The 17990-nt window shown below is 59.6% G+C and overlaps 2 protein-coding genes across 5 annotated transcripts; both read right to left on the bottom strand.

The window, feature by feature from the left end:
- Nucleotides 1–1979: 1979 nt before the first annotated feature.
- On the bottom strand, nt 1980–11708 carry Midn (midnolin). 4 transcript variants are annotated; one of them, XM_041669475.1, is made up of 9 exons: nt 11568–11708; nt 9634–10237; nt 8491–8578; nt 8247–8309; nt 6326–6454; nt 5916–6230; nt 5601–5745; nt 5023–5295; nt 1980–3949 (listed from the first exon to the last, which is right to left on the bottom strand). In XM_041669475.1, exons 2-9 carry the CDS (start codon nt 9867–9869, stop codon nt 3672–3674), a joined length of 1527 nt encoding a protein of 508 aa, XP_041525409.1. In that variant the 5' UTR covers nt 9870–10237; nt 11568–11708; the 3' UTR covers nt 1980–3671. The 4 variants fall into 4 exon arrangements, with proteins under 4 accessions (XP_041525409.1, XP_041525411.1, XP_041525412.1 ...); XM_041669477.1 differs by having other exon boundaries at nt 5601–5742; XM_041669478.1 differs by lacking the exon at nt 6326–6454 and having other exon boundaries at nt 11568–11707.
- A 2344-nt stretch (nt 11709–14052) lies between these two features.
- Atp5f1d (ATP synthase F1 subunit delta) lies at nt 14053–16976 on the bottom strand. The gene is made up of 4 exons (XM_041668698.1): nt 16715–16976; nt 15722–15875; nt 14602–14690; nt 14053–14459 (listed from the first exon to the last, which is right to left on the bottom strand). Exons 1-4 carry the CDS (start codon nt 16853–16855, stop codon nt 14337–14339), a joined length of 507 nt encoding a protein of 168 aa, XP_041524632.1. The 5' UTR covers nt 16856–16976; the 3' UTR covers nt 14053–14336.
- Nucleotides 16977–17990: the final 1014 nt, after the last annotated feature.

The following is a 17990-nucleotide window of genomic DNA, read 5'->3' as shown; positions in this document are numbered from 1 at the left end:
TAACCAGGGTCATGATCAGTCACCCCGCCCCATTAGCTCAGGTCTAGACTTGGGGGATCTCCTCCAGAGCCCTTGCCAGCTTTGCCTTTTCTTACCTCCGCCCCCAGCCGCTTCACAACGTGACCTGACTGCTGCCCCGCAACACACCCTTTTCTCTTCCAACAATACTTGGCAAACTCCTATTCGTCCCACAAAGCCCCCTCCTACAGGTAGTCTCCCTTCTTCAAGTCCTCCCAAAGGCTGGGAAGTGCAAGAAAACCGGGCGAGGGTCAATCGAACCAGCGGGGATGCAGCAGGAAATGCCGGTGTGCACAGAGCGGTGCACGTGGCGTGCCTGTGCTGGGGGGTCCACGTGCGACGCCCCCAGGGACGCCCCCTCTTCCGTCCAGACCCAGCCTCAGCCGTCAAGCCTCGGCTGCGTCTCCCGCCCCCAAGTTTGCAGACACGCGAGCAGCGGGGCGGGGCCGCTGCGCCTCTGCGCTCGCGCACTCGTCCTTGGCGCGCTGAAGTCCCGCCTCCACAGAGCAACCTCGAGTTTATTGGTGCGTCCGGAAGAGCAACAGGCGGTTCCACCAATGAAGCCTCCCCGCGGGCGGGCGGAGCCTGGACTGAGGCGCAGGCGGGGGCGGATGGGGTGCCCTCCCCGCGGTGACGTCGGGAGCCTCTCGCGGCGCGCTGCCCTGGCAACCGCGTTTCCATCTCGTCGAGTTTCCGGGGGCCGCCCCCTCCCATTCAGCTTTTTCCTCAATGGGGTGCTTGGGGGGGAGCGGAAGGAAGCTAAGGGCCGACCCCGCCCCTCTGCGATTTCAGCAGCCTTTTGCTGTCTGAGCCTCGGTTTACCTCTCCGTCCCTACCACACGCTCTGGGCCTCCACTTCGGGGTCAGATCGCCCCCTGGGGTTGTTAGTCTGTTCAGGCTGAGGGTGAGCGGGGTGTAGAAAGCAATGTGATGTTGTGATGGGATGATCTGGGGTTGTGGTTTGACAGGGTCCCCAACATACAGGCTCCATCTCTGGGGCGAGACCTTGAGATCCCCTGGGACGCCCCCCCCCCCGCTTGTGGACGTGGCTGCCTCCCTGGTCCCCCGAGTAGCGCTGAGCGACAAGTAGAAGCCGCCCCACTGTGTTCTCACCCTCACTACGTCGTGTGGCTTCAGATGTCCCCAAACCTTTGGGCCTACTGACCATGAACTCTCCTGGGATCAGGCTTGACGGAACATCCGCCTTCCTGGCGTGGGCGTGGGGACGATTTGGGGTGACTGGGCGGAGGGAGGGGCAGAAAGCACTGTGGAGATGCCCAGGCCACCCTTGGGGAAGGCACCCGCTCCTCATCCCCCAGCCTTCGTGGCGAGGAATAGAGACTGTAGATTCCGTGCCCAGTGTTGGGTTGGAGTCCTCAGTTTTCTGGGCTATAAATTGGGAGTCCCACTAAAGGAGCTCAGAGAGTGTTAACTGTCTCAGCCTAGTCCCAGAAGGCTTGGAGCAGGGATCTTAGAAAAGCCTTTTGTGGGGCGTGGGGAAGGAAAAGGTGGGCAAGCCACCTCGGGAAGTTCCCAATCATAACCAGACTGCAGTGCCCAGAAGGGGTATGGCTGAAGCAAAGACCTGGAAAATTGGTGCGTGATCCTCAAAGTGTGGCCACCGAGGGGGGGTAGAGTGGAGCGACTCTAGGAAGCACTTCCGTTTCAGAACTCCTCCCACAACTGGGAGCAGGGAGTGTCTACCCGGATACTGATTCCGAAGTTCCCGTCTTTGGCCCACTTGACAGTCAGAGCTGAGAAGGTGAAAGCCTCACCCAGGGCATGCCCCAGCCCCACGCCCAAAGGGACTTCCGGCCTTGGGTAGCAGGAAGTGGCTAGGCCTTCCCTCCCTCCCTCCACCCTAGGCAGCTTCCTGCCAGCCGCAAGCTCGGGAAGGGACGTGGGAAACCATTTTTTGGGGAAACAGTTTGGGACCCTGAAGGAGCAAGCGAGGACTAAAGTTCACATCTCGTTTCCGTTTATTTGAAATCAGGTGCTCGTGTAAGGTCCCCCCTCCAAATTTCATTTCAATAAAGGAGACTTGGGTGAGGTGGATCCCCACAGCCGGATTTTCTCCCCGAGGGTGGCTAATGCTATCTGGGGGAAGTCCGTCAGCGGAAAGAGGGAACTATGGGTGGGCTCGGCTCCTGCCTGAGGCCTCCACCCTCAGCTCAAGGGACACATCACAGGCAGTTTAAAAAAATCATAAAAAAAACCAAAAACACACACACATTTAAATAGATATCCAAGACAGCTTAAAAAAATGCACCCATGTATCCCCCTCCCTTTTCTTTTTGAAAAGAAGATTGAAAAAATAAACCAAATGCTTGGCCTCTACCCGCTGGAACCAATCCCCTCCCACCCACCCTCCACAAAAAACTTTACAGCTATGGCCGACACTTGTTCACATCCCAAACCATTAAGGTTAAACACACAGTGGGGGAGGTGGGGTTCAGACAGAACAAAGGAGCTGAGGACAGGTGGAGCCTACACAAAATTGACAGATGTTGGGGGCAGGCACACATCCCATTAGCACAAAATTTAAAAATGTGGAGGAAAAAAAATACCCACAAGATAACCCTTGTTGAAAAGCCCCAGTTCGAGGGGAGGGCAGTCGCCCATGATCAGTAAGGCCAACTTGGGCCAGCAGCTCGCCCTCCCCGGGGGGGGGGGGGGGGGGGGGGGTTGATGCACTCACAGCTGAGCACCCCATTGCCCATTCCTGGGTGCAGGTGAGGTTGCCCCTTAAGCTGGGCTTGGGGACAAGAGGTACAGGGGTGTCTCTCTGGCCCCCGCCCCCACCTACCCCAGTTTTCTTCTTCCCTAGAGAATAGCAACCATTACTGGCTCAGTCAGAAATGAAATCTATAAATAGTTCCCCAAGCTCCACTGGGAAGGAAGGTTAGGGAAATAAGTGGGTGTGGGGAGGGAGAGAGAGGACAGCTGGGTTGGTGTCCATAGAGAAGGTGGCAGAGTCCGTCTGTCCTTTCCTGTGGGGAAGAGGAGCGACCCCACCTGACCAACAACCCCCAGCCTCAGCATCCTCCATCTAACTAGCATGGCAATAGCGGGGCCAGCCAGGCAGCAGTGACTGAGAGGCAGGAGGAAGGCTTTGTGGACAAAGGTATCCCTGTGAGCTGGGGGGAGGGGGTGGAGGGATCCAGCTGGCCTGGAGTGGAGGCCAAGTCTGCAGATAAGGGTGGGGGTGGTAGATACTCATCTGGGGTCCCCAACCCTCATCTGTAAAGTGCTTCTTGGAGAATCTACATTTTGAGTTAAAAACCTGAATCGGGTTATGGAAGGGGGTGGGGTAGAGCTAGGCGGAGCGGAAGGGCTGGGGGTGGGTGGCTTCCTCTGTCTGGGCATCTGGGAACAGACTGCTACATATTTGGAGCTGAAGAAGGTGGGAGGGAAGGGCCCTGGCGCAGAGGCCACCAGAACCGACCATGGTGAGGGAAGAAAGAGATGGGCGTGTGACCAGGGATTCAGGGCAACCGGGGGAAAGAGTTACAAAAGAATCAGAAAGGCTGGTGAGTGGCAATGGAGGTGATCTCCTGCCCCCCAGAGCTGGGCTGCTCAGCGTCCAGGCTGTAGTGCCCCACCCGCCCCGTGTCTGGGGTGGAGATGTGACAGACCCAAGGGGGCTGGATCCTTTAAGCCATTACGAATTCGGACTGGATGTCCGGGTTGACTTCAGGCTTCCAGACGGAGTCCTCGAAGTCGAGGCCCAAGCCTCCAGCCTCACTGGGGCTACCTCCGCCCCCGCTGCTGCTGCTGTCACTGCGGCCAGCTTTGCGGCTGGGGGTCCAGTGGTAGGGACCCCGAGCGTCCCGCCGCGCCTTCCTCCGCAGGCGTTTCTGCTGCAGCAGGAGCTGGAGGCGTTCCACTTTGCAGCGTGTGGCACGGTTCTCTGTCTGCCGCAGACGGTCTCCTACAAAGGGAGACCAGGCACCTGTGAGTCTCAAGCCCCCACTGCAGACTCTGGAGCACCAGTCAGCTAGACTCTGGAAAGGCGCGAGGAAGCCCACTGCCCCAGTCTCTCGCTATAGTTACTGAAACATGCTGGGGAGGGCAGCCTGAGCTATGGGCTGAGTAAGAGGTGTACAGGGATTTGATCAATGAAAAGGAAAAAAATTTAGTTTAGTCAGCCACTTGAGAAGTGCAGGAAGGAATTTGGGCTTGGTGGCACATGCCTTTAATCCCAGCATTCCAGAGGCAGAGACAGGAGGATGGGGAACTAGCTAGGTTTATACATAGTAAACTCCAGGACAGCCAGGGTTACGTGGTGAGACCCTGTCTCAAACAACAAAAAAGCTAAACAGCAAAAAATGTAGTTTAGTCAATGCATGGATTATTTAGGAGCAGAGACCAAAACATTCCAGGTTCAAGACCAGCTTGGACAACGAAGTAAAAACCCCTCTGAAAATAAAGGCTTCGCTCAGAGATGGGAGCCCCAGCCTAGAATCCCCAGTGAGGGGCTGCGGGTGTGGTCAGGGTGGAGCCTCTGCCTAAAATTCCCTAGTGAGGGGCTGGCGGTCTTGCTAATAAAGAAATACAAAAATCAAACAGACAAAAAAATGAAAAGAACCTGTTTTAGAATCACAAGTGTTAAAAAGCTTGTGCCTCAGTTTCCTACTTTCGTAAACATGGCTGCAGAAGCAGGTGATCTAGGTTGAGCAGTGGTCATTATCAACCCACAGTGTGGGTAAGAGTAGGCTGTGTCTGGAGGGCTAGAACTGACTCAGTCATTCATGAAAGTACCCAAGGCCATCTGGAGATGGGCCTAGGGAGGGGAAGGAGGAAGTGGCACAGGAGCCCCCTGGAGCACACAAGGACACTCTATGCAGACACAGTTGTCTCTTCTTCCCAGCTGGAACAGGTCTGGGGGGGGGGGGCAGCAGCTGTCAGCTCCAGGGGGTCCCCAGTCAGGTCAGCTGTCCCCTCACCCACCAGCACACAGAGGAGGCCTTGAGAAGCAGGAAGGCTGGTAACAGGGCCACTTACCAGGGGGTTTGCACATTCTGATCTGGCTCTGGCCCTGGAGCAGGGAGGTGGGGGAATTGGCTCCCAGCTTCTCACAGGAGGTAGTTTTTGGGGTGAGGTCAGGGGCTGGTGAGGCAGGTGAGCACTGGGCATGGCAGCGGAGCTGGGTCAGGGAGGGTGGCATGCCCTGGTAATGCCGCGTGGCACTTAGGAGGTCATTGAGTATCTGCAGAATGGTGCCAATGTCTCGCCGTGGCCGCCCACTGCTGTCTTGGCAGTTGGGATGCAGTGTGCCTGCAAGTGGAAAGGATCGTGAGTCCCAAGGCAGTTCAGGTTCTCAGAGTGGCAATGACACAGGCAGACAGGGCAGTCTGCAGTGTCCAGGTCTGGTGGCAGACCATCCATTATCCCCAGCTACTCAAGATGCTGAGATGTCTGGGGGGACTCTTAAGACCTCCCCAATATCACAGTGACCACACATGAACTACAGATGGCGTCCCGTGTGTCCAGAGTCACACCAGTTCATGTCCCAGATTGCTGGGGAAAACATTTACCCAATACACATGAGATCTCGAGATCACTCCAGTGGTGACACCTACCAGAGAAGGTGCCTGAGAAGACCCCAGGGGCATGGTTCACGAAGCTCTCAATGACGGCACCGGGTTTGCGGGAGCGAGGGGTAGGGCTGCTGCCTGGGGTTGAGGTGGCATTGCTGCTAGCCGGGGAGGAACAGTCCATCTGCTGCTGAGAGATTGGAAAATGGTAGGTAGGGCCGTGATGGGTCCACCCCTCAGTCCGGCATTCCAGGTATAAATTCATCGGGCTCAGGGTCAGGGAAGAGCATCTGACAAAGGCTACAGCTGGAGCCCTCAAAATCCGCCCCTGAATACAAAGATAATTATTTCCATCCTCACCTCGGAACAGGTTGTGGAAGCTGCATGGGATCGAAAGGAGCCAGCGGTGACAGGCGAGGGGGACACAGGTGAAGGGCTGCTGGATACCGGGGGGACTCTGGCGGCACTGGACACTGGCCTACAGGGTGAGGACACTGGGGCAGTTACACTGGAATCTCCCCGGGCGGCGGCAGCGGCTGCAGCAGCAGCTGCGAGCACATGGCGGTGCTGGAGTGGGGCGTGCTGGGCAGCCAGTTGCAACTGTACGAACATCATGTGATCCCCAACGCGAAGGGCCAGAGTCAGAGGTGAGCGGCCTGACAGAAAGTCACTGACCTAAAGACAGAAGTAGGGAGACACTCATCAGTTGAGGGGGTTCTCATCCCTGATGCCCCCAGCCCAACCCAGCCCAGCTCTCCCCGCAGTGTGACCTGGGGCCTCTCGCCGCCCCTCTCTGGGCTCTGGGGTCCCTGTCGGTGCCACGGACGCTTAAATAAAATCAATCTGTATTTCCGGAAGCCTCCTCCGGCAGCCCGGCCTGGCCCGGGTGTCGCTGGGGGCTGTGGGGGGGACAGAGGTGGGTCAGATTGGGGCCTCTGGTTCTGGGTCCATTAAAGGGGTAACTGAGCCCAGATGGGGCGGGGCCCAGCGGATGATGGTCGCTGCCCTCTCTTGAATACCCACCCGCAGCCCCCAGATCCTGTTTGCCTATGAATCTAGCTAAGAGAATCCTCAAGATCCCCTTTATAGCTGAGCCACCCAAGAGGCAGGCTGGATCCTGAAGGAGCTCTAATGGTTAACCTTTGCTTTCCCAAGATAAATATTTATATATCCTGGGGGGGGGGGGAGCCTGGAGGCTTGTCCCCAAGGACTTCCAGATGACCTGCCAACCCTCCCCTCCCCCGACACTCTGTAGGGCTGATTTGTGGGCCTACCTGACCCTTGGATGCCCTGGGCACCCTTTCTCCCACCTCTGGGACCCAGACTATCTGCCTTGTTCTCCCCAGAGGCCAGGGTGTGTGTGTGTGGGGAGGTTTCTGAGAAGTGACACAGGCCTATGAGTCATCAGACCGCCTCGCAGAACTCCCTCCCCTGGCTCTGCTGGCAGAGGGCTGGAGTAACCTTCTCGGCTTGGGGCCCCATGGGGAGGGGATGAAGGGGTGGGCAGGCAGGAGAGCAGCCCCCACCCTGCACTCCCTCCTCTGTGCCCCACATCCTTTACAGGGAAGAGCCTGAAGTGGTTTCTGGGCAGCTGGGATCACCCCTTTCTCCCAGGGGAAGGGCAAATGAGTGGCCTGCTGAGTAATCCACTCTGGTGACCTCAAGGCTACACCCAGCACCCACTAACTCCCTCCTGCCAGGCACACCACCCCACAGGCCAGCAAGTGCAAGTCTGCCCCGATAGTCACCTTCAGCCCCCACTGCTAGCTCCCAGGAACCCCGCCAGAGAGGCAGGACCACTGGAGTGTTCTGAGGCCCCAGTGTCCACTGCACCACTAGGCAGGATGCTACGGTTTGGTTTGTAGTCTATGGAGTGAGGGCCCTGCACAGGCCATTCCCCTCCTCCTGGGTACAAACTCCAGCTGCCTGTGTGGCTGTGTTGGAGAACTGGAGGAGCTAGGGAACCCGGCTGTGAGAGAGGAGGCGCTGTTATGGTTAAGAATGGGGGGCGGAGGGGGGGTGCTCAACAAAACCTGGAAGCCTCCTCAGAGCCAGGCCCAGCCTCCCTCTGGGCTGCTTACTAAATATTTTCTTAACATCCTGTCTAGGCCTCCCTGGCCCAGGGCTGGGTGCCCCTGCCTGCCCCTCCCCCTGCCAGGGCAGGGAACAAAGGCCAAGAGACAGGAGGGGATAGGATGACTGCCGCTGCTTTGCCTTGGCCGGGCTAAGTTTGGTCGGCTGGTTTCCCCAGAGGCACAGCTCTCCCAAATGAGGATTTTTTGTTTTGGTTCAGATTTTTTTTTTTGGGGGGGGAGACTCTAGATTAAGAGTGTGCCGGGCTGTGGAGGGTACAAGTTCCAGCCAGCTAGGGTCAAGGTCACCCATGGTTAGGACTGGTCAAAACATTGGACTCCCCCACCCCCACCCGTGGCAGTCACCCTGGGAGAGAAAACTTCTCAAGGTCAGGTGGTCAGGTGCTGGGGGAGGCAGGGAGGAAGAGGAAGCGTGGTGACCAGGCCAAGCTGGCACCGAGGCGGGGCTTTCATCCCTTCCCCCACAGGCCACCAGGGAAACACAAACAACTGGAGGCTCTAAGGGTGTCCAGAGAGTTGCAAGGTCCCTAGGCGTAGCTGCTGCCTGCAGCCCCCTTCCCCCCTCAGCCGGGTTAGGGAGAGGGTGGCAGTTGCTTACCTGGGTCTCAGTCAAACTTTCCAGAGCTTGCATAACGGACTGCTCCGGCCTCGAGGCCTGGGACTACAAGAGAGGGACGAAAAGTGTCTTCAGTGTAGGTTTAGAGCAGGGAATGGGGAGGGGGCCCTATGTGCTGGGGGTGGGTGGGAGAGCTCTTTGTAAGGGGCAGGATGGTGATAGTGCATTTATGCAATGAGGTGGCCAAGAGACAGGAGCCTCCAGGGCACGTCCCTCAGTCATTTACCATGAGGCCAGCTTCCACCGTGGGCACGAGCGTCAACTTGCTACCATCCCCCACGCCGAATTCCTGCAGCTTCCCCGAACTGAGCCGGCTGGGGGTAGGAAGGAAGAGGGTGAGACGGGAGACAACACAGAGACGCGGAAACGGAGGCCGAGGAGGAGGGCTGTGCGTGCGCAAGGGCGGGGGGACGGGACGGGACGACGACGACAGGGGAGCGCTTCACACCCTTACCACTCCCCAGACCCAAGTGCCGGTGAGGAGGCCTCTCACTCCTGTGAGCCCTCCCCATTAACCAGCTGACTGAACTCCAGGTTAAGGCAGCCTCCCATCTGCAAGGAACAAGACTTTTCCATCACCTGAACCCCCGTGGGCTCTTTGCCACCCTCCCCCGCGCCCCCCTCCTGGGCAGCTCCTGCCTACAACTCCCCAATTCTTGTCCGGGCTCGTCTTTGTGGGCGCCGCGGGGCTCCGGCACTTTCTGATAGAGGCCTTCGGGGGCTCCGCCGACCCGGGCTCTCCCCCTCCCTCCCCGGCACCGTCTGCTGCTCAAACAAAGGAGACCCTCCCCCTTCGCCCCTCCCCCACAAGGGCCCCTCCGCTGGGGATGGACACTGCGTTGTCCCCAGAGGCCCGCGAGGGGATGAGGGGAGGGGAGACTCCCTGGCCTGGAGGCGATTTAAATACCGGATTGGGGGAGGTGTGGGGAAGCGAGAACAAAGGGGGGCAGAGAGACGTAAGTGATGGGGAGACAGCCAGACGCAGAGGGGGCCGCCGAGCAGATGCGGAAGCGGCGAGACCGCGGGCACAAGAGGGGGCGGCTGTGCGCCCCCCCAAGGCGCACAGAGACTGGACCCCTCCCAGTGCCATCCCAGGGGCCCACGTCTGTCGTGCCACCCCCGTAGTTCCCGTGCATCTTGGGGCCCCGCGGGGCGCTCCTGCCTTTGTGCAGACCCTGGCGGGGGAGGGGGGCCCCAGGGAAGTAAGGCCGCGCAGAGGGCGCCCGAGAGCGCGCGGCGCGCCCCCGCCCCCCGTCTGGCTGCCCCCTGCTTCCCAGCGCGGCGCGCTCTTTGTTTCCGCCCGGGGCCCGGGCCCGAGGGGGCGGTCTGGTGCCAGGGGGCGCGCAGGCGAGGGCGGCGCGCTACCTACGTGTCTTTGTGAAGCAGAGCCAGGCGCTCCTTGGGTACTTTGAGGCGTTGGGACAGCCTTTTGCGCAGCCCTTCCACGGTCTCGTCGTGGGGCACCGACAGGTCGTAGCGAGTCCCCGTGGTGCTGTGGATCGCCAGGGTCATAGGTGAAGCCGACTCCGTGGCCGTACTCAGATCGCAGGCGCCGCCGGGGGCCCCGCGCCGGCAGCTTCGGGCGCCGCCGGGCTGCGGCTCCATCCCCGGCGAGCGCAGGAGGCCTGGGGGCCGCGGGTCGCCTCCAATCCTCGTCGGGACTCCCCCGCCGAAACGAGGTCCTCCTCCGCTCTGCGGGTGCTCAGGGACCGGAACAGTGCGTGTGCCCCTTAGGGAAGGTTCCCAACGTTAGCAAGCGAGCCAGCAAGCAAGAATCCGAGTGGTGCTCCGGGGTCGCGTGGGATCCCTGGGTTGCGCCCCGGGGTGGGATCTACGATCCGGTTTCTTCAAGGGCACGACGCAGGGAGGGTCCTACAGAAGGGGTCGAGCTATCCCGGCTGGATATCCTCTCGGGTCTTGCTACCCCGCGCGTCCCTTCCCTTAGCAACTGCAGCAGCCGCCGCTCGCAAGATCTGGGGGTGAAAGTACGAAGAAAAAAAAGTTATCATGTATCAACGTTCCAATGGGCGGGACCACCGCCCCCTCCCATTCACTACTTACTCCGCCGGCCTAGCGGCAGCCAATGAACACACACATATCGCCCAGTCCGTCGCGATCCTGGGCCAATGGGAATCGCCGCAGGGCTACCCCACGTGGCAGCGAGACCCTCCCCCCCCCTTACCCCGCCCCGTCCCTTCTGCATCCAATGGAGACGCGTAGGGGGTTGGGCTGATGCGGCTCCTGACCCGCCCCCGCACCCCCACCCGCGCCCAGAGCCATTCATAAGGCCCAGAGTTCTCAACAAAGGGCGGGCGGGCCCGGCCCGGCCCGGAGCCTACTCGAGTTCGAAGACTTGGCACCTCTCTTTCCCCCAGCTACCCTCCGCGCGAGCACAGCCCCCCTTCCTCAAGGGGGAGAGGTCTGGGGAAGAGCCGAGGGCCGACCATTGTTCCTGACTAAGGGAGGAACAGGAAATCGTGGGGCCTCCCCACTGGGTCTGTCCGGGAAGCAACTGCCTGCGGAAGCTGCAGCTTGAGCCCTGAGCCTCGTGGCCAAGGGTCGCGGGCAGGACTCTCAAAGACAGGCCAGTCCTCCACCCCGTGGGTGGGTGGGTGGGTGGATGGATGCAACGATATTGGAGAAACTGGGCGGGACCCACGGCCTGGGCGGGGCCCTGCAGCTCCGTGACGTGGCTCCGATTAGATCCGTCCCTACCGAACCTGTGCCACTTGGCATCCCAGCCTAGTCCACCCTTCCCTATTTTTTCTGTGCCCCCCCATCCCAGGTCGGCCCAGCGCCCGTCCAAGCCGTGACGTGACGCGGCGTCCTCGGCTGCGCCCGCGCGCGCCCCGCTCCGGGCAGCGGTGAGTCAGCAGCCCCGGCGCGCCCTCTGCAGTCCCCGCCCGGGAGCGCTGCCCGAGTCACGGGGGAGGGGGTGCCGTGCGTTTTGGTCGGGGAAAGGGGGCGCAGAGACTTTGAGATCTGCAGGTGGGGAAGCCCCGTTAAGAACCTTTAGATTTAACAAGCGGAGATGTCTAAGACCGCACAAACGGGGAAACTGAGTCTGGATTTGCAACTAGTTCAAGGTCACTGGCTGGAAAGAGGGAGTGCGCGCGCGTGGGCTGCGGTCCTGCCAGGGCGGTGCCCATTGAGCGTGGTCCCTCCTACCCCACAAGCTGGGGGGCTCCCCGTTCCAAAGCACCCTAGATGCAGACGGTTCAAAGAACAAAGAGTGGGGCAGCCTAAGGAGTCCATGGCGGGTGGAGACCCTTCTGCCCCTAGTGCGGCCGCGCCCCTACTCACCCGGAGCCGCAGGACGCAGGTCCTGGGTCACCACTGCTCCAGATGACCTGCGTACGGGTCGTGGTGAGAGGTGGCCCTGCCGGTCTGGGGACAGGCGGGCGGCCCCTGAGCCTTTATCCGCGCCGCCTTCCCTGGGGTGGAGTTTGGGCGGGCAAGGGGCGGGGGGCTGGGCGATGGTGACGCATCTACCCCCCACACCCCCCTCCTGCTGGCCTGGGGCCGGGACACCCGGCCCTAGGGCTTCACAGCACCCATAGGGCAGTGCCTCGGCCGCTGCGATCGGCTGGGGTAACTCCTGACTCCCCAAGTACTCTGAAACACCTCATATTAGCATGGGGGTGGGGGCTTTCTGGCCTGTTTCCCTGCCCCGCCCCCTTCCCTGCTGCCCTGGTGCTTCCGCCTGGGGGCGCCCGCGTGGGTAAGGGGGGCGGGACGGGAAGGGGTTCCTGAGTCAGCAGCCTGGGTCCAGGAAAACAGGGCAGTGTCACCTGCCAGACAGTGGGGTGTCCCGGACAGCTGCCTGATAGCCTGGCTTCTGCATCCTTTACCGGTGACCTCAGAGGCCATTTTTGTTATGGTTCAACCACCCCTGACCTGCCTAGGCCAGTCAGTCACCTGTGTGACCTCCGCGAGTAGCCCAGTCCCTGACGCACTGTGCTGTGGCGCATGTGGTCAGGGTTTAACCTGTGGGAGTTCTCCCCACTGCATATGGGTCCCAGGAATGTGCCCAGGTCATCGGCCTTGGTGTAGCCAGGCGCCTAGAGGAGAGACTCCACGGGCATCCTCCACCCCCAGTTGTGTGACCCCTGGTCATCACCTCATGAATACATTGACACACACTGGCCTTGGAGTGCACACTTACCCACCCTGTGGACCAGGAAAGCAGCCCTTTGGCCAAGGCCACCAATTGAGTGGCCTCAGTGGGGGAGGGGGGTCCCGAAGGTGACAGAATGGGGCCAAACCCTTCAAGGTACTCTAGACCCTGCTCTACCACCTCCTGTCCACTTCTCGGGTCTGGCCTTTATCTGGCCTGAGTGTCTCCACCACCCTACCCTGGAGCCCCTCCCAGGCCAGTTCCTTCCTAGGTCTCCTTCCTGCTCTGACTGATCACTCTGGACAGGCATGCTGGGCCCCCAAGCAGGGAGGTGTGCCCCAACACTCCCAGTCCAGAGAACACTTGTTGGCCCAGGAGCTCTGAGGGATGAGCAGGAGTTGGTTCAGGAAGTAGGGAGACCTTTACCATTCAGAGCTGTAGGTGTGGAGGTCAGAGGTGAGGCTGGCCTCAGGAGGGATCACAGAGAATGTGGTGTGGGCTGGTGGCAGGTGAGGTGGGCTGGCCCTGACAGGATACTTAAGCTGGAAGCTCATAATAAATGCTGACTAGACTTCCTGCTTCCTAGCTCTTATTCCTATGTCCCTAGGTGTGAAGCCTCAAGACTCAGTGGCTCTTTCCAGGCCCTGCCCTCTGGGCTCCGTCTCAGCCAGCGCAGGCTGTCCTGTCCTGAGGTCTGGCCCCAAAGCTCACACCTCCTCTTACGAGTGGGAGGGTCTGAGCGACTCACACTACAAGGTACACTCGGCCAGGCCAGGCCATTCCAAGGGCTCCTGTTGACATCTGCCCAGGCTGTGTCTTTGGTCTGACAGGGTCCCTAATGGTCTGGTCAGCCAAGACCTGGGCTCTCAGCCTGAGAACAGAGTGGAACCTGGGCAGGCCTGCCCGCACACCTCTAAGCCCCTGTGGCTTACCTGGGAATACCCCCAGGCTGCTAATACGTGGAGGGCTCCAGCACATTCATTCCCAGATCAGGCTCATGTGGCCATGGCGAGTCACCCAAGGGCCCTGACACAACGTGACGGGGTATACTCAGACCCTAGTTGGTATGCTGATCACCTGTCGAGATGGTTCAGATGACCTCATAATGGCAGGCTCTGACCTTGCTCATCCTTCCATTCCCAAACTGGTACCCCTCTCAGGCTCCTGAGGAGGATGCAGGTCAGACAGTAACCACCCATCTGGGGTGAGGGTGGGGTGTAAAAAGGGATGCACTGGTGCCACCTAACCCCACCCAAGGCCAAAATGCCTAAGAAGGTACCAACCACACCAGGGACTGGGAAGGTAGCCAGCCAGGCTAGGGCCACCCACAGGTGGGGTGTGCCTATGGCGGGGCCTCCGTGGGAGCAGGTGGTGCCTGCCTCTTCCCAGAGCCTACAGGGTGGGGCAGGGGGCCTTAAAGGGAGGGCCTGGCCTAGCTGGTGGTCTGGGTGCTGAGCCTGGCCAGCAGCTGTAGCTGCATCCACCGTTGCCTGCCCTGCTCTCAATCCTTGCCTATCCCACCCAACCCCGCAGGCAGCAGCCCAACAGCCAGCCAGCATGTGCCCCACCCACTGCTGTCTGCACACTTCTGGGGGCCCAGATACAAGAGCCCCGGGCAGGGGTTGGGGTCCTAGCTTTGTGCTATGCAGAGTCAGAAACCAGAATGCTCAGTTGGTTCCTGGTGTTTAATGGAGGCAGGCTGGGGAAGCTGACTGTCCAGGAGGCTCTGAGGGGGAAGCAGTGCCAGCTCTCCCAGGCGATGGGCATCCCAGGCTGTGAAGGCTGGGGAAAGACCTCCAAGGCAGGCAAGCATCAGGACGCCTAAGTCAGCAGTTGGAGCACTGCTGCCCTCTGGTGGCAACTTCAGCAGCAGCCAACTGTCCGGATTTCAGGAAACAAGTTTTCAGCTGCTGGTACCTGCCTCAGTTTCCCTATGGGTGACAGACATTGCACGCCTACTCCAGGGCCTTCACCAGGGCCTCATTGGCCTCAATACGGATCTGGATCTCAGCCCGAGCTGTCTCATCCGCTGCACCAGACAGCTCCGACTGCGCCTTCTCCAGGTTGGCCCGGGCTGCCTGCAGAGGAGTGGGCCATGGTGAGGGCCAGGCAAGGCCAAGCAAAAAAACATCCACATTCCTGCAAGCTGCCTCCCTACCAGCCAGGGGAATCTTGGGCAGTACCCGCCCCCACCCTGAACCTGCTTCCACATCTGCTCACCCCTAGGTCCAACATGTCCAGCGTCACAGCTTCCTCGGCCAGTAGCTGCACTGAGGAGTCCGCATTCACAGTGATGGAGCCGCTGCTCACTGCGGGGAGAAAGGGCTGAGCAGACCCCTCCCCGGGACACCCCAGTCTCTGCCTCTAGTCCAGGGTGACCCCACAGACTGGCGATGAGGTCCAGCTGTGGCTCGAGCACACCTGTCATCCCAGGCCCTGGGAGGCACCAGTGTAAAAGAGGCGCTGGGGCCAAGGCTCAGCTGGCAGTACGCCTGCCAGTCATGTAAAAGGCCCTGGGCTCAGTCCTCAGCGTGGCAGAAACCTGTCACCCCCAGCACTCAGGAGGTGGAGGGGAGGATCAGGGGCTCAGAGTCAGCCTGAGCATAGGAAACCCTTCCCTAAAAACAAAAAAAGGGAAGGAACAGGAAGGCCCAGGGCACCTTGGGAGAAGCAGCACCTACTGTGCTCATGGGAAAGCCAGGCCTGGCCAGAGCTGCCTGTAAACCTAACGCTGGGGAGTGGACAGGGCAGTGACGCGGCTCACTGGCCAGCCATCCTTGGTCAGGGGGATACTCGAGCTTCAGTCCCTCTCTGAGAGGAGTTAAGACAGTGCCTTTATGTGTGTGTACAACACATACACCCTTCTCGTCCTCACCCCCACCCTGCCACTTGCTCATACCAACTATATAGAGTGGTAAGGATGGAGCCCCGCCTAGAATCCCCAGTGAGGGGTCTTAGAGCCCTTGGCTAGAATCCCCCAGGGATGGCTGCAGGTGGCTCCCCTGTCTAGAATGCTTCTCACTGCCCTGGGCTCCAGCCTTAGTACTGCTAAATACTAAGACTGAGAAAAGACGAGACCTCTCCTTCATCTGGAAAAGGGGTGACATGAGAGAAAACCATCCACCCGGAAACATAGGTCCTTCAGACTGGCTCCTTCCTCCACCAAAGCTGACCTACCCTGAAGCAAGTTCCTCAACAGCCACCTGTATGTCTCTTCCTTTGTCCGCTGAGGTCTCTCTGTGCCCCAGATCTTGGTCTTGGTGAGCTGTGCAAGTCTTTCCTTTGCTTTCTCCATGACCTGTGGGGATCTGAGCCTCTATTCACCCTGGGCCACACTCACCAAAGTACTTAGTTGTGGTGCCGTCTTCGGCATGGACCACCACCAGCCCAGGCCGTAGGACCTGCAGCGTGGGAACGTGGGATGCCAGGATGCCAAAGGCTCCAGTCAGCGTAGGCACATCCACCTGACGGACGTTGGCACCGTCAAAGAACACCTGCAAGAGAGTGTAGAGCATGGAAGTGGGCATTACCCGGTACCCCGAGACAGGGCTTTCCTGCAGGACGATGGGTCACAGACGCCACCTAGTGCCCACAGTAGACTTGGCTTGCTCACCTGGGAAATGGGATGTCTAAGCAGTGTCGAGGTGCCTGAAAGAGGGCAATGCTGGGCACGATGCTAATCTTGGAGATGGGGTTTCTGGGAAAACCTAAGGCTGTCCTCCCTCCTCAGGAGTTGCTATACAAAGCTGAACAGTTCAAGAACACCCTAGGTGGCCTTGTGAAGAGGCCAAGTGCAGTTGGCAGAACCTTGGCTAGGGCCTGCGGAGTGCACGGTTTTGGGTTCAGGTGAACATATTGGGACAAGTAGCTTGGGTCAGTCCCAGGCGACCCTTCAGTGACAGGATCTGGGCTTAGCCAATCACTAAGAACAGCTCCGGATGTGGGTACTGGTGACTCCTCCATGGGTAGAGAGGAGGATCCTTGTGACCCCCAAGGGGATGGCTCTGTCCGTGGTTCACGTAACACCACCTAAGTCTTGGTTCATAAGGCCCAGAATACAGTGATCCACCCAAGAAAGGGGCTTGGATGACCCGTATCAAGGTGCAGGGCATGTAGTCCAGGGGACACTCCCTTAGAGGGCAAAATCCGGGGTTCAGGTATAGGCGAACCCCCAAGTGGTGGAGTCTTAGGCACGCGTAAAGTTTCCGTCGGAGGCGGAGTCTGGGGAGGGGGTCCTGCGGCCCCCGTGGGGGTAGAACTTGAGGCCCAATAGAGGTGACCCCACATGGGTCAAGTCGGCGACTTGGAGACCCTGGGGGCTGTGAATTCGCACCTGCGTCGGAGAGGCGAAGGTGAAGGACATCTGCCCGGGCCCGGCGGCGGGGGCCGGTGCTGCAGCGGCCTCGGCGTAGGCACGCGCCTGGAGTACCAGGCGGCGCAGTGGAGTACGGCGAAGCATTGCGGCGGGCAGCATGGCGGCGAGAGCGACAACGGACTCTGGTGGCGCGGTTAGCGGACACACCGGGACAGAGAGGCGGCCTTGAGGGAGGGCGAGGAGGACGACGACGCGCGCGGAGCCTGCTGGGAGGCGCAGTTCCCACAAGTACGCAGGCGTGCACTACAATTCCCGGTAGGCCGCGGGCGAGGCAGAGCGCGCTAGGCATTCTGGGAGGTTTAGTTTGCCTTAGCAACACCTTCTGCAATGCTGCCTAGGAATGGGTGAAGCCTAGTCAGTGTGTTTTATTCTAGGAATTGTAGTTTTCTTCGCCTTCAAATTGCAAATGACGCCCTCGGTTAGGCTGTTCTGCAACCATACACCTGCTCGCAGGAGGGGACGTTTACATTGAAGGGATGCCCGCTTGATGACAAGTGCATTCGAGGTAAAAAAGAAGCAAACCTGTAATATGTTGGGAGATAATTAAAATTTAGACTACCAGCCAGGTGTGATGGCACACTCCTGCAAATCTCAGCTTTTGGGAGGCCGACAGAGGAGGATCACCGAATTTCACAACACACAGTAAGAACCTATTTCCAAACGTGCACCAGAATACGTTTTTAAAAACCAAATTTATGCCAGGTGTAGTTAATCACAGTTCTCCGGAGGCTGAGGCAAGCGGGGCTTCTATGCGTTCAAGACTTTCCAGGTCTACATAATGGAAACATGTCTAAAAATAAATACATAAAGACAAATTTATGATGCCGGCTAAAGTGCATGCTGGAGAAAGGTCGTATCTAGAGAGGGGAGGCGGGCAATTGTGATTACAGAGCGGCATGTACCCCGGAGCCGGCAGAGGGCGCGCGATGCCTGGAGATGTTCTCGCTCTTCTCCGCAGTCCCCGCCCTCCCTGCGGGCCTCCGCCCCCGCGCGCAGCTGACGCAGGAAAGCGTGCGCGGGCGGCGGTGGGGAGGCTCCCTTGACGTCTATTATGTCTGCGCAGCCTCGCTCTCGGCCATGACGTCACCACCCCGCCCCCGCAATCACGCAGGTGCCAACCCCTGCTGAGCTCTTGGTGCCCATACCACCCCACGTTGGATCACAAAAAATGCAGGTTTAGGGTTGGTGGGTGCACAGTAGGAAAATCGTTGGCTTGATTTAAAGGATTCAGTGT

This window comes from Microtus oregoni, unplaced genomic scaffold (assembly GCF_018167655.1).
Source record: "Microtus oregoni isolate MIOR12 unplaced genomic scaffold, Mior012 000019F_ref0000042, whole genome shotgun sequence".
NCBI lineage: Eukaryota > Metazoa > Chordata > Mammalia > Rodentia > Cricetidae > Microtus > Microtus oregoni.
This window is presented reverse-complemented; position numbering and strand designations above follow the sequence as displayed.